Source organism: Bactrocera dorsalis, chromosome 2, assembly GCF_023373825.1.
Source record: "Bactrocera dorsalis isolate Fly_Bdor chromosome 2, ASM2337382v1, whole genome shotgun sequence".
Classification (NCBI taxonomy): Eukaryota; Metazoa; Arthropoda; class Insecta; order Diptera; family Tephritidae; genus Bactrocera; species Bactrocera dorsalis.
The window spans coordinates 67,271,095-67,288,051 of NC_064304.1; the positions used below are offsets into that span (position 1 = coordinate 67,271,095).

A 16,957-nucleotide genomic window follows, 5' to 3' on the forward strand; every position below is an offset into this window, starting at 1 on the left:
AATTCAACTCCTCAGAGAAGTAATGGAAGATCTCCACAAAATCACTACAATAAAAAGTGATCATATTAAACATTTGAAAACTGTGTTTCTTCAAATGCACAATTTCCACACAAATTATTTTTCAACAATTTTTCCTGAAGTTGAAAATTTATATTTTGAAATAACGGCGGAATATTTCCAAAATCTCAAGCTTTGTAAAGCGAGATTACAAAAAGGAGAGCCCGAAATTAGTTATATTTCTCTTCAGCGTGATGTCCTGTTTGAAGATTTTGCAATAGAAGAAAAACCTGAAATTTTGTATCGTTTTGACTCGGATTTAAAATGTACAAAAGTTCCTATCTTTTATCTGCCTTGTATATATCTATCTTCTGCTGAGGAAGAAACAGCAGAAGCAATAGAGGAAGGCAATAAACCAAAAAATGAAGCTGAAGAAGAATCATTTGAAGAACTTCGTAAGCCTTCAAAAACTGAGGAATCTCACAATATCATATCTCTTCCGGCAGGTTCACATTTTGGAGAAATGTGGGACAGTGAAGTCCAGACGAAATCGTTTGAAGATAAGGACGAAACTGAAGTATTTGAATACATTTTAGAAGACAAGCTGCGCGTAGAGGAAAATACTTTTGAGGAGCAAGGCACATTTAACGATGTGAACAATAAAATGTCTCCTTTGGAAATTGAGGAGAATGCAAAAGATGAAATAAAATATCTTGTAGAAAGAGATGTTGAAGTTGATAACGGAAATGTTTCAAACGATGGTCCAGACAGGGAAGAGGAAAATGCAGGCGAATCGAATGAGGAATCGATAAATGTAACTATTGGTGAAGACGAACAAAAACTTTTGCATGATAAGGCACCTGATGAAAAGGAAAAATGCACCGATGCAGAAGGTGATACTACCGGCAAGAATTCAGCGCAAACGAGTACAAAAACGGTTGCAGCTTTGGATGACACAAGAACATCCAAGGGTGTATACAGCAGCAGTAAATGCAGCAAGTCTGATGACGATAAATCAAAGAGAAAAGATGAGAAGTCCGGCGACAAAAAGGATAAAGACATTAGTGAACAAAAATCATCTTCAAACAAGTCTTCGCAGAAGGATGACAAAGAAAAGCCTTCAGTGAATATCTCTACAAAATCGTCGTCCACAGGAAAGCAGACAACACCTTCACGTAATTTTTGGATATCCGGGTTATCTTCATTAACGAGAGCCAGGGATCTGAAAACTATATTTTCTAAATATGGAAAAGTTATCGGAGCCAAGGTGGTCACCAACACCGGTACACGTTGTTATGACTACGTAACAATGCCATCATCGTCGAATGCCAGTCGTTGCATTGAGAATTTGCATCATACCGAACTCTATGGACGGATAATATCAGTAGAGCTCACTAAAAACGAAATCAGCAACTCAACAAATGTCGCCAAAACACGAGTGGATAAAACAAAAATAGATCCAGTTGGAAAAGCGGATGTAGTAACAGCCATTTGGGAGTTACTAATAGCATGGCAGCTTACGTTAAAACAAACGGACAAGCTAAAAACCAAAAGACGACAACGAAGAGCAGAGAAAGCTACGAGAAGGCATTGACAAGATCAGCAACAACGAATTAAAATTAAGTGAGTTAAATTTAAGAAACCATAGCGGACATTTATCTTTAGTGTTAGTAGTAATTGTAATATTATGCCTTTTAATACTATATTTCCGTTATAAATGTAAAGCGAATAATGCTGATAGAATCATTGTCAATATTCCCAACCGATAGAATATTAATAACATAAAAAATACAGTCCACTAGATTTAAATAATCATTTCTTTCCCTCGGCAATATGTTCAAATATCATTGAACATGCTTATTTATCAGCAAAGCCGAAATTCTACTAAATATAAATATCTATTTATATATTAATATACTTACATACATACATATGTATATACATAATGCATTTACATGCAATGCACATCTACGAGTAATAATAATAAAAATGCATGGGACAAAAATCATAAATATACAGCAGAGACCAAACATTAAACACACACACGCACACTTGCAATAAATTATACACTTGAAATCAACCCCATGTCAAGCAGCAATAAAAAATATGCTGCAATACATAAAAACATACACACATACAAATATATTTAGTTATTTAAGATAGTTTTAGAAGTTGTCTATAAGCCAGAAAAATACAAAATAAAAATCAGAATGAATAGATTCTCCCTCAATGTAAGACTTTCAATTCCCCCCACCAGCGGTAAGGATTGTTAGAAGCTATATTGAGGTATTAACATTTGTAAAAAAAGAAAGTCTTGTTCCACCAAGACAACGCACCATCTCACACCTCAACAGTCGCCATGGCGAAAATCCACGAATTGCGGTTCGAACTGCTTGACCATCCACCTTATTCACCGGATCTAGCACCAAGCTACTTTTTTTTGTTTCCTCCACTTAAAGCTGCGCTCGGCGGCCAGAGATTTTCGTCAAATGAGGAGGCAATCTCTTTCGTGAACTCGTATTTTGCAGACAAAGATGCCAAGTACTATTTGGAAGGGTTGCAGAGATGGGAGCATCGCTGGGAGAAGTGTGTGGAGTTACAAGGAGACTATGTAGAAAAATAAAAAAAAAAATTTTGAAAAAGTCGCGTGCATCATGGTTAGGTCGGCTATTTATCGGACAGCCCTCGTATTATGGAATATCGGCATAACTTGAATTTTGTCGCCGGAGAGTAGAACCTTTAGTTCAGAATAATAACACAAGTTAAGTTATGTCTTTCAATCGTGTCAAATTACTTTAGGGAAAAAAGGATTGAATCACATTTTTAAGCGTATTTTAAAAACTACGGGCACTTACCTAAGTTTTTTGGCAGTATAAGATGGATAATTCCGGGATTCCTTCAAAAACTTTTTTCAAATTTTACTTTGAATCTTTAAAATGCTCTACTGAAAAATCAAAAAACACACTTGTGCTGTTATGGCTTGTGACCACAGATTTCTGTTACGAAATTGAGCGGAGTGGGTTTGTGCATTATTATTCCGGAAATTACCATTATTTCTCGTTTGAGAAGGTTTGTTTAAAAAAACATTATTGTTGTGAGAGTTGGAAAATCTTCGAAAATGTTTATACCTATTCGAATTTTGATTATTAAATGTTTGAGAAGGTTGTTTATAAAATACTTGATTTTGTGTTGCAAAATTGCTAGGAAACATTGAATTAGGATATTGTAAATTTTGATTACACTGATTAGTATTAAACTTATCAGGATGTCTTAAATTAGTTTTACTTTCAGTACGAATCAAATCATTTTCTTCTAATATCTGAAAACCATCTCTAATATTAGTAACTTTAGAATTAATTATAACCGAAGCTCGGTTTACATCAATATTATTTAAAAAAGTACGCAAAATAAATTTATCAATACGTTGTGGTTCATACTCCACTGGCTTTTCAATGTCAAATTCAAATTTTTCGTTGATTTTGCTACAAATATTACAAAGCTGTGTATAATAACTTACAATATTCTTATTGATAGTTGTATGTGCACGTTTGAATAGTTCGTCGTATGTCTCCTTCACACCAAAGTTTTTTATTAGCGCTCGTTTCACACACTCCCACGTTGGCGATCCACCCAGCGTTCGTAAAATGTGAAGAGCGGAACCTTGTAATTTATTAAGTATTACGCGTTCATATATATACGTTTGGAGAGTAGGTTGCTCTCTCACTAGAGTTTGTATTGACTCCACTTCTCTTATGGATGATGTGCGTTATCATCATTCGTAAGAGTATTGTATTGTATTGTCGCCTTTAAATATGACGATTGATTGTGCATCTTTGATGATGTCGCTCGCAGTTAGCTGAAATGCCATGATGCACTGGTAATTCCAATATTTTGCTGCTTGTCCAACCAGTTCGCTAAATAAACGTCGTTGCGCTAATAATTGTGATCGTGTTCGTTTGAATCTCTGGAACAGCAGTCGTCGTTGTCGTCGTTGATACACTCGTGCACAATGTTGCTGTGGCTGCGCTGCTACCGTTGCCGCTATTGTGCCTATGTACAACTGTGTGAGAGGACCCACTTTCTGTTTTAATTACTACTTCAGATTTTATGTATTTTCCAATATTCAAAATTTTATTCAATACACTTTTACGATTTTATTTTTTTATGAAGTTTGTTTTTCTTTGAGTGAATTATATTTAATCGAAACTTTATAACACTACTTTAAAATTAATTGTGTTTCTTATATTTTACGCTGCTCTTTATTAACACTGGCAACGTCTTTGCCGAAATATCAATTTTTATTTGTGTGTTCTGTTTTTTTTTCTTCTTTTCGCAATCACCTTTTTCTCACTCTAGCTTCTGTCTCTGTCACCGCTTCTTTCTTAAATCTCTTCTTCTTTTTTTTCTTCAATCGTCACTGTTCTATTTCCATAAAATTCTATTCGCTTTAAAGTGTGTTTCACGTTGTTTTTTTTTTGTGTTAACAGTATTTTCAAAATCCGTTAGCTTAACTCTCATATACATATGTATATAAACTTTTGCAGCAAACTGTACGATGGCCTTTTTTCCCAATTTAACTTTAGTTAATTTACTTTAAATTCACGTAGGTACTTTTTGTTTAAAGACTGCGCCAGTTATAATTGTTATTAATTGATCAAACATGAAATTTTTAATATTAATTTATTTATAATATAGAATTTACAAAATTTGGTTGATACCGTTTACAACATAAGTCCACTTGCTTTCAAGAACGAAAAAAGAATAACGAATGTGTGAGAATATGATGTGCTGAATAAGTATGAAAAGTAATGCCAATGAATAATAGAGTGAATAGTACAATATGTAACTTATGAGTAGTGAATAAGTACAAAAAGTGATGACCATAAATAATAGGGTGAATAGTACAATATGTAACTTATGAGTAGTGAATAAGTACAAAAAGTGATGACCATAAATAATACTGTGAATAATACAATATGTAACTCACGTTCTATTGCAGAGTGCATCGAATCTGCCTCCATTTGTGTGTGTCCGCTTTGGAGGTACTTAATTGTTATCGAATTAAGCTTTAAGGTATTGTTGTTTCTGTTTTGTCCCCCGCAGCAGTCTGAGTAGAGAATAACATCGGTTACCGATTCGTCTAACGAGTTCATCATTTTCCATATTGTGGTCCCAATTTCGTCCGATCCTCGTTGACCCTGATTTTCATCCCATAGAAAACAGTAACCTTCTCCACTGGCAATGTCGTAAAATGTGTTATTATACGTGGCGAACATGGCGAACTTTCGACTGTAATACATCGTGCTTACGTTGCTACAAGGAGTCGTTAACACTGACTGGAGGTCAAAAGTAAACACTTTTAAATTACTGCTACTTTTAGCTGATTCCTTGTCAGTTTGCTTGTTAGTTCTTGCATTTGTCTTATTTAAGATGAGTTCATCATAGGATTTCTGAAATGAGTCTTTGTCCTCAGCGTTTTTGTACCTCTCGCATGTTAAGCAGGTGTCCTTTTTTGGACGGTGAAAAGAATAATTATAATTCATGCAAAATGTCCGGCGATAAACGTTTTCTTTAATGATAGCGTCCGGGTGGAGTTCTTTGAATAAATCGTACATTTTTGATATTGTTAAGTCGGAGGCAAGATAAAGTCGTTGACTTTTTGCTCGAGTGTAATGGCTTTCGACGGCTGGAAATGACTCGATGTGCTGTTTGATAAGCGCAACTGTCTCTTCGTCTAATTTTCTCTGGTGGTCCCTCTTATCAGTAAATTCATTTTGGCACATCTTCTTGGCTAACACAGATATTGCGCCGTCTGACAACTTCAAAGTATTTAAAAAAAACTTCTTGCATACCTGTTTGACTTTGAGAGTATAACTAAATGTGTTCGCCCGCCGTGATCCAATTGTCAACGTCCTTTTGCACTTCTCAATTTTCACGCAATTGGCCAGGAACAGTCGCTGCATCGAATAGGCGCCTAAATTCCAATATTCTGCATTGATCTCTGTGCGCTCTTCTTCTGAGAAGTTTTCTGTGCAATTATGGCGGCACTTACAGTCAATGGGTTTAGGAACACGTTCTTCAACTCTTTTGCCACTTTTAGTGACATACGGGTTCCCTTTGTTGCGATGATACTTCCTTTTATTCTGCACCCATTTATGACTTTCAATCTATTGATCGGAAATATGTCAGAGTTAGACGTGGGTAGACCCAAACAATATTTCTCAAAAGCCGTTTGCTGTACTCACCTTTCTCTTTCGCGTAAGTATACTTCTACCATTTTCATTCTTGTTACTGATATAAGTATCACCACAGTCTGCGATTTCTTCTAAAACTACATCTGCTGTCTTTATCACTGAATTATCTAATTCATCTGCCAAAGCCAGTGCATCATCATCCGAATTGGGGACATACTCGTCCGACGATCCTGCAGAGAAGTCTGTACCATTCTCATCATCTGCTTGAGGTATCTCTATGTCCGGCAATCCCACAGCGAAATCAAACTCATCAGTCTTTGGAGCAATTTCCACAACGACTGGTGGTTTGTGTCACAGCCTGTTTACCTTACTTACTTCACTTACATTATATAAAAGACGATACTCACTCAGATGTTTAAAATCCATATTTTTAATGAACAAACTTTCTCTGCGAAATGAATTTGCAAGCTGAAATTTCAAATGACTACAATATTTCCTTGGCATTCATGTAGTCAAAACAACGTAAAAATCGCATAGGCTACTACTCTTGTAAATTTCTGATAAAACTTTCGAATTTGTATTGAAAATAAAACAGCTTATGTGGAGTATAGAAATGGTCGGAATAAAACTATTTAACAATAGTGTATATTATTATAAGCTATTTTATGAGTTAAAGTTTTGATAAATTGTATTTATTTCTACAGGCTAAAATGGAGTATAATGCGCATACACTATTATTCTTTTAACAACTTTGCAGTGGCAATTTCAAGCATATGAGCTTATACACTTATTGAAGGAAATTTTTGAACATGAAATTATACACCATTTTTTTCAATGACATTTTGACCCACTTTGTGGAAGTAGAATTTGACGAAATTTTGACCAGATATAGAATCAATGATGGAGATTCTAAATATGCAATAAAAAAAATGGCATATGAGCACATACACTATTGTTATATTGAGGGGACGTTATATCCGTTAGATCGCATTTATGTGAGAGTGGTTGTTATACCCTCTATATGACATTGCTACTTCTTCGCGTTGAACTCCTTCAAAAAAAAATAACTCTGTTCGGTCCAACACCGGGGTGTACCAAATTTTTTTCGCGTTGAACTCCTTTTTGCCGCTCTTCAAAAAAAATAACCCTGGTTGGTCCAACACCGGGTGTATACATTGTTTGTAATTCATTTGTTATTTTTAAATAATCACAATTCAACAATAATTTAAATGTATATTAAAAGCTATTTTCGCACTATATTATATAAAATAAATGTGTGCAAATGAATAAGTGATTTGTTAGTGTATATAAAATTGAAAAATATAAGTGCAAAATTAATTTTATATATCGAAAATATGTAATTAAAATATTGCAAATTTTCAACTTTAAACGTGAATATCTCGGAAACTATAAGCCTCCTGCGGCTATAACCATATATATTCGTGATCTGGAGAATCTCCTCTATCCGACCATACCCCGAAATCCTGGGACGGTATACTAAAGCCGACCCAAAAATTGTTTTCTAAGGGGAAAGCTTATGTCGAAGTCCAAAATATTATTTGTTGCTCACCCACAATGGTACGTAATGGTATCAGGTACCAATCAAGTATGTAATAAGATACGTGGGGGCAAGACAGAAATGTCAGTAAGAGAAGCATAGGTAAAAGATGCTCTTAATGTAAATAGAAGTATTAAAATTACATGCTGGCATTTGCGTGATCATGACTTGGGAGCCAGAGATCTGCAATTGGTACCAATAAAATTAGTGCACTTAAGTCATGAGCCATAAAAATTGGTGCAAATGAGTACTCATAATAATATAAAAAATGACTAAGAATCATTCCCACCAAAAGAAAAAACACCTCAAAATATTTCTACACATATGAGTGACAACAATTTATGACTCTCTCAATAGTAGACAAATAATTTTACTCACTTTTTTGAATGAAATAATAAAAAATAAAATATTTGGGATATGTTTGCTGAAATAGTTAAAGATGACGGAAGTACATTACTTGACATGGTATGTTGTGGTAATTGTAAAAAAGTGTATAAATGCCATGGCATGCAGAGTTCCAATCTCAATAGACATAAATGTTTTACCTCACATATAACTGAACTGCCCAGACAGAAAGTAAGAGAAGAAGATAAAAAATTAGGTTTAGAAGCTTGCGCTGATTGGGTGGTTGAAGACTGTCGTCCGTTTTCTTCCGTGGGGGGGTCCGGATTTAAAAAATTAGTACAATTTTTTGTGGCCATAGGCACAAAGTATGGAAAAAATGTTGATGTTGACGATTTACTTCCGGACCCAACAACCATTTCGGGCAACATAGGAAAAAAGGCGATAGAAAAAAAGAAGAAATTTCTGTTGAAATAACAGAATATGTACAATCCGGCCACGCTTCTGCTACAACTGATTTATGGAAAGACGAATATGTTAAACGCGATTTTTTATGTGCCACACTGCATTTTGCGAAGGACTTCAAATTATACGATATTGTCCTTGGAATGAAGTCCATGGATAATTCGCAAACTACAGGTCTTAATATTAAGAGAAATCTGCAGGATATATTTGTAGAGTTCGGCGTCAATAGTTTAGACAGCATTATTTTTGTCACAGACAGAGGAAGCAACGTGAAAAAGGCATTAGAAAATAACCAAAGGCTTAACTGTTCAAGTCATCTTTTCTCAAACGTATTAGAATCCAGTGTTGAATCTACAGATGAGCTTAAAGACATAATATTATCTTGTAAGAAGCTTGTAAACTATTTTAAGAAATCGGGTATGCAACACATGCTGCAAACATCGTTGAAAACCCACTGCGCATCCCGATGGAATTCACATTTTTATATGTTCAAATCGATTGCAGATAATTGGTTGAAAATCAATGAAATTCTGTCAACTACTGCAGAAATGAACAGACTTTCTAATTTAAATATGTCAGTAATTCAAAATTTAATTAAAATTTGCAAGAATTTCGAAATAATTTTCAAAAAACTACAGGGATGTTCGAATCCTTCGTTGTGCTATGTAATTCCCACAATGAACCGAATAAAAGAAATTTGCAAGTTCAATGAAAATGATATTCAGGCAATTCCTGCGTTAAAATTAAAGATTTTGGAAGGTATAGAAGGAACTTGGATTCCAAATTTGAATGTATGGCACAAAGTGGCTTATTATTTTATCCTCCAGCGTGTTGTCTCCAAGCAAGCCAGTTGAACGAAATTGAAATATTTTGCACTGCCGAAATAGCAGATGTGAATGGGTTATCGGATTCTTCTATACTGGAAGCTACAGCATCATCTTTCATGAATTTACCAGTAAGAAAATCGTCTTCAAATAACGAAGAGAGTTTCTTCTTTCCAAATTTGTTGACATGTACGAATACTTCTTTAACAGAAGTTGAAAATGTGTCAGATGAACTACGTCGCTATTCTAGAGAAAATGTGGAATTTTTCGAAAATTTTGATGCTATGCCGTGGTGGAAAAATAATAGCCAACGATATCCGAGGTTGTCTAAGTTAGCACTTAAAGTTCTTGCCATTCCTGCTAGCAGTGCAGCATCAGAGCGAGTGTTTTCGCTTGCCGGTAATATTATTACAGAAAAGCGCAACAGAATAGCGCCGAAGACAGCATTATTTTCCTAAATTCAATTTACAACAAAAATTTATAAATTTTCTAACAAAACTTATTTGCTTTTATATGTAGCTTTAAATGAGTATTTTAGTCCTTTTTTCAAGTGCATTAATTCTAATATAACGATTTATGAATTTTGTTAACTTATGTTAGTTTTAAAAGATGGGTGATCTCCTTTTGTTATTTTCAAATAAAAACTATTAAAAAAATAAAATCGAGCTATAGGTTTCTTAGTAGTAACTTTTAAAGTCATACGAAAAATCTTCATTGTTGCGTATAAAACTGTATGAAAACATTATAAATAAGTAGTGAAATAAATTACCAACATATAATAGAAATAAAAAAACAGCAAACACAATAAAGCTGAACAGAAAATACTCAAGTCACTTAAGTCATTCAAAACTACTATTGGTGTTTCTTTCACTTTGATGTGATTGAATTATTGACTCATGAGAGAATGAGTACAATACCAGTTCGTATGAAAAGAAACTTACTCATTATTCATACACTCGCTATGTGTACTTTGCGTAAATGTGTTTTTGTGGATATTTTTGTATATTGAATTTTGATTTATATTCACAAAAACTCTTTTTTGTGTTATTCAACCAATAACTTAAAAAAGGGAATAATTGCAGATCTCTGTTGGGAGCCCACGATCCATAAAAAGTGTCGTTATTGCCTTATTGGTCCTCGACAAAATGGCGGAATATTTTATGGTCGACGAATCAAAGATGTTTAGTATGGCGGAAAAGGATCGCGTCAATATGTAAAACATACGACACAGTCCAATGACATCAACCCCATAGAAAATTTGTGGACTTTCGTTTTGGTAACCCCGCCACCACAACCCCCTCGAGTAGGATCGACCGCACCGAAGAGGGTGAATTCAAAAAAGTGGAATCCAGGGGTACACGGAAGAGGAAGCGGGGAAAGAAAATGCTACTCACCCAAGAAGCAGGACGGCCTGGAGGTCATGCAGCGTAGAACGGGCATAAGCGGTGTCACTCTCAAGTGGTATTTTAGGTATCTACAGGATTGCATGTCACTAGAGGCAGCAGAGAAGCGGTCTCTGAGAGGAGCGGAGCAGCAACTCTTCTCCTACCACTGCATGACGAGCAGGTGCTACCAGACGTAGGAATCGGAGGCGTCGCCTAGGCGGACAACCTCGTCGGAGAGACAGAGCAGCGAAAGAACGGCATCTCAAGGCGCTAAAAATCGGTCGAAGAGGGTTAGGGAGAACCAGCCACAGGCGGTCGGACGAAGACGCTCCACCCTGAATCCGCCGCCAGCAGGAGCGGTACAGCACAGGTACTCGGAGGCCTTAAAAGGCATTCGAATGGCGGTGCTGCCCCGTAACTACCCAGCGGAAGTCTTGGGGTCTGAACAGCAAACGGTCCAGGAATGCGATTTCGCGATTCAATCAAAAACAAGAACGAAGGTTTAAGTACCTGGACGTGGGAAATGGTCGCGAGCAGCGTGAAGAAAACAGGATGGAATCTCAACATCACGATTGACGATAAGTCCTATAACTTAATTCGACAGAAGGGGTTCAGTAAGGTGGTGACGTAGCCTTAGTAGGCTCAAAGCAACACCTATGGTAAGACAGGAACCAGCAATGCAGGTGGACGAGATACCGACTTCCTCCGACACCAACTCAGCTGTGCAGGTTGCGACTTCAGATTGGTGAGGACGGTGGAGACGAGGACCTTTCTCATCGAGCCAATCTTGTGCACTCTAGCGCCGGCATTGAAGTTGCCCAGGTGAACCTGCACCACGCGACAGCAACATCGGCTATCATCGCGAGGAGGTTCAACTCGGATAACCTGGGCATCCTCTTAATCCAGGAACTATGGCTTTACAGTGGTAGAGGTAAGAGGTCTCAATTCAAGGAACAGCAAGGTAGGAGGAATACAGGCAACTCTTAACAAACCTGCAACAAGGAGATTAGGTGCGCGAAGCCAAACAGTTTAAGGAAATATTCGTGATCTGGAGAATCTCCTCTATCCGACCATACCCCGAAATCCTGGGACGGTATACTAAAGCCGACCCAAAAATTGTTTTCTAAGGGGAAAGCTTATGTCGAAGTCCAAAATATTATTTGTTGCTCACCCACAATGGTACGTAATGGTATCAGGTACCAATCAAGTATGTAATAAGATACGTGGGGGCAAGACAGAAATGTCAGTAAGAGAAGCATAGGTAAAAGATGCTCTTAATGTAAATAGAAGTATTAAAATTACATGCTGGCATTTGCGTGATCATGACTTGGGAGCCAGAGATCTGCAATTGGTACCAATAAAATTAGTGCACTTAAGTCATGAGCCATAAAAATTGGTGCAAATGAGTACTCATAATAATATAAAAAATGACTAAGAATCATTCCCACCAAAAGAAAAAACACCTCAAAATATTTCTACACATATGAGTGACAACAATTTATGACTCTCTCAATAGTAGACAAATAATTTTACTCACTTTTTTGAATGAAATAATAAAAAATAAAATATTTGGGATATGTTTGCTGAAATAGTTAAAGATGACGGAAGTACATTACTTGACATGGTATGTTGTGGTAATTGTAAAAAAGTGTATAAATGCCATGGCATGCAGAGTTCCAATCTCAATAGACATAAATGTTTTACCTCACATATAACTGAACTGCCCAGACAGAAAGTAAGAGAAGAAGATAAAAAATTAGGTTTAGAAGCTTGCGCTGATTGGGTGGTTGAAGACTGTCGTCCGTTTTCTTCCGTGGGGGGGTCCGGATTTAAAAAATTAGTACAATTTTTTGTGGCCATAGGCACAAAGTATGGAAAAAATGTTGATGTTGACGATTTACTTCCGGACCCAACAACCATTTCGGGCAACATAGGAAAAAAGGCGATAGAAAAAAAGAAGAAATTTCTGTTGAAATAACAGAATATGTACAATCCGGCCACGCTTCTGCTACAACTGATTTATGGAAAGACGAATATGTTAAACGCGATTTTTTATGTGCCACACTGCATTTTGCGAAGGACTTCAAATTATACGATATTGTCCTTGGAATGAAGTCCATGGATAATTCGCAAACTACAGGTCTTAATATTAAGAGAAATCTGCAGGATATATTTGTAGAGTTCGGCGTCAATAGTTTAGACAGCATTATTTTTGTCACAGACAGAGGAAGCAACGTGAAAAAGGCATTAGAAAATAACCAAAGGCTTAACTGTTCAAGTCATCTTTTCTCAAACGTATTAGAATCCAGTGTTGAATCTACAGATGAGCTTAAAGACATAATATTATCTTGTAAGAAGCTTGTAAACTATTTTAAGAAATCGGGTATGCAACACATGCTGCAAACATCGTTGAAAACCCACTGCGCATCCCGATGGAATTCACATTTTTATATGTTCAAATCGATTGCAGATAATTGGTTGAAAATCAATGAAATTCTGTCAACTACTGCAGAAATGAACAGACTTTCTAATTTAAATATGTCAGTAATTCAAAATTTAATTAAAATTTGCAAGAATTTCGAAATAATTTTCAAAAAACTACAGGGATGTTCGAATCCTTCGTTGTGCTATGTAATTCCCACAATGAACCGAATAAAAGAAATTTGCAAGTTCAATGAAAATGATATTCAGGCAATTCCTGCGTTAAAATTAAAGATTTTGGAAGGTATAGAAGGAACTTGGATTCCAAATTTGAATGTATGGCACAAAGTGGCTTATTATTTTATCCTCCAGCGTGTTGTCTCCAAGCAAGCCAGTTGAACGAAATTGAAATATTTTGCACTGCTGAAATAGCAGATGTGAATGGGTTATCGGATTCTTCTATACTGGAAGCTACAGCATCATCTTTCATGAATTTACCAGTAAGAAAATCGTCTTCAAATAACGAAGAGAGTTTCTTCTTTCCAAATTTGTTGACATGTACGAATACTTCTTTAACAGAAGTTGAAAATGTGTCAGATGAACTACGTCGCTATTCTAGAGAAAATGTGGAATTTTTCGAAAATTTTGATGCTATGCCGTGGTGGAAAAATAATAGCCAACGATATCCGAGGTTGTCTAAGTTAGCACTTAAAGTTCTTGCCATTCCTGCTAGCAGTGCAGCATCAGAGCGAGTGTTTTCGCTTGCCGGTAATATTATTACAGAAAAGCGCAACAGAATAGCGCCGAAGACAGCATTATTTTCCTAAATTCAATTTACAACAAAAATTTATAAATTTTCTAACAAAACTTATTTGCTTTTATATGTAGCTTTAAATGAGTATTTTAGTCCTTTTTTCAAGTGCATTAATTCTAATATAACGATTTATGAATTTTGTTAACTTATGTTAGTTTTAAAAGATGGGTGATCTCCTTTTGTTATTTTCAAATAAAAACTATTAAAAAAATAAAATCGAGCTATAGGTTTCTTAGTAGTAAATTTTAAAGTCATACGAAAAATCTTCATTGTTGCGTATAAAACTGTATGAAAACATTATAAATAAGTAGTGAAATAAATTACCAACATATAATAGAAATAAAAAAACAGCAAACACAATAAAGCTGAACAGAAAATACTCAAGTCACTTAAGTCATTCAAAACTACTATTGGTGTTTCTTTCACTTTGATGTGATTGAATTATTGACTCATGAGAGAATGAGTACAATACCAGTTCGTATGAAAAGAAACTTACTCATTATTCATACACTCGCTATGTGTACTTTGCGTAAATGTGTTTTTGTGGATATTTTTGTATATTGAATTTTGATTTATATTCACAAAAACTCTTTTTTGTGTTATTCAACCAATAACTTAAAAAAGGGAATAATTGCAGATCTCTGTTGGGAGCCCACGATCCATAAAAAGTGTCGTTATTGCCTTATTGGTCCTCGACAAAATGGCGGAATATTTTATGGTCGACGAATCAAAGATGTTTAGTATGGCGGAAAAGGATCGCGTCAATATGTAAAACATACGACACAGTCCAATGACATCAACCCCATAGAAAATTTGTGGACTTTCGTTTTGGTAACCCTGCCGCCACAACCCCCTCGAGTAGGATCGACCGCACCGAAGAGGGTGAATTCAAAAAGGTGGAATCCAGGGGTACACGGAAGAGGAAGCGGGGAAAGAAAATGCTACCCACCCAAGAAGCAGGACGGCCTGGAGGTCATGCTGCGTAGAACGGGCATAAGCGGTGTCACTCTCAAGTGGTATTTTAGGTATCTACAGGATTGCATGTCACTAGAGGCAGCAGAGAAGCGGTCTCTGAGAGGAGCGGAGCAGCAACTCTTCTCCTACCACTGCATGACGAGCAGGTGCTACCAGACGTAGGAATCGGAGGCGTCGCCTAGGCGGACAACCTCGTCGGAGAGACAGAGCAGCGAAAGAACGGCATCTCAAGGCGCTAAAAATCGGTCGAAGAGGGTTAGGGAAAACCAGCCACAGGCGGTCGGACGAAGACGCTCCACCCTGAATCCGCCGCCAGCAGGAGCGGTACAGCACAGGTACTCGGAGGCCTTAAAAGGCATTCGAATGGCGGTGCTGCCCCGTAACTACCCAGCGGAAGTCTTGGGGTCTGAACAGCAAACGGTCCAGGAATGCGATTTCGCGATTCAATCAAAAACAAGAACGAAGGTTTAAGTACCTGGACGTGGGAAATGGTCGCGAGCAGCGTGAAGAAAACAGGATGGAATCTCAACATCACGATTGACGATAAGTCCTATAACTTAATTCGACAGAAGGGGTTCAGTAAGGTGGTGACGTAGCCTTAGTAGGCTCAAAGCAACACCTATGGTAAGACAGGAACCAGCAATGCAGGTGGACGAGATACCGACTTCCTCCGACACCAACTCAGCTGTGCAGGTTGCGACTTCAGATTGGTGAGGACGGTGGAGACGAGGACCTGTCTCATCGAGCCAATCTTGTGCACTCTAGCGCCGGCATTGAAGTTGCCCAGGTGAACCTGCACCACGCGACAGCAACATCGGCTATCATCGCGAGGAGGTTCAACTCGGATAACCTGGGCATCCTCTTAATCCAGGAACTATGGCTTTACAGTGGTAGAGGTAAGAGGTCTCAATTCAAGGAACAGCAAGGTAGGAGGAATACAGGCAACTCTTAACAAACCTGCAACAAGGAGATTAGGTGCGCGAAGCCAAACAGTTTAAGGAAATTCTATGACAGCGTCTCCTCGAACCCTGAGGCATCTAGACTTCACAAGGCGTTGTCAAGACGCAAGACGGGACCTATACGAATAGCGCGGAGGAGTAGGCCATAGCCTCCTTCTCGAACTATAAGTCACCAGGAACGGATGGTGTCTTTCCAGATCTTTTGCCACAAGGTATGAAAGCTCTCTTGCCACACCTGTTTGTGCTGATTAGAGATATCCTGGGGACGTCGTATATCCCAGAACCATGGAGAATTGCGAAGGTAATCTTCATCCCCAAGGTAAGTAAGAGAGACTAATCGTTGGCCAAATCAATTCGGCCGATTAGCCTCACATCCTTCATGCTAAATGGGATGGAAAAGATAGTAGACAACCACATAAAATCGGAAGCGCTAAAAATCGCAGACTTACGGAACAGGCAGATCAACTAACACTGCTCTGTACCAACTCACAACTGAACTATAGAATTCGCTGGATAATGGCGAGGTTGCGATATGCGCCTTTCTTGACATTGAATGTGTCTCACGGAAGCGTGATCATGGCACTGGAGAAAAGAAACGTGACGGCTCCAGTATGCAGATGGATAGAGTCTTTACTGCGTACTAGGGTAGCTGAAACAACTATGGGGGAGAACAAGATTCGTCTTGGCAATACATCACAAGGGGCTGCCCAGCTTCCATCCTCTTTGCTTCAGGAGTAATGCGCACATGCCCAACTGCAGCACTTGAAATCATACTGGAGCTCACACCGGTAGCAGAAGGTTTCGGCAAAGGGAACATAATGTCGTCTCAACAGATGAAGGCCCTAGCGGAAAGCACAACACTGGCCCTTCTTCCAAGGGACGGCTTTACAAAAAGGATTAACAAAGAATTTTAGAGCTACTCTCGGCGTGTCCTGCACAGGGCACTGAAGGCTCAGGAAGCACTTGTCCAACATGTGCGTAGTCTTTTGCGCAAACTGTCGGTTCTGCGACTTGGAACAGTAA

General features: G+C 37.5%; 1 protein-coding gene across 1 annotated transcript; it reads left to right on the plus strand.

Moving 5' to 3' along the window:
- Window positions 1–520: 520 nt before the first annotated feature.
- Window positions 521–1,591, plus strand: LOC125776139 (SAFB-like transcription modulator). Its single transcript, XM_049447021.1, has one exon. It carries the CDS (start codon window positions 521–523, stop codon window positions 1,589–1,591), a length of 1,071 nt encoding a protein of 356 aa, XP_049302978.1.
- Window positions 1,592–16,957: the final 15,366 nt, after the last annotated feature.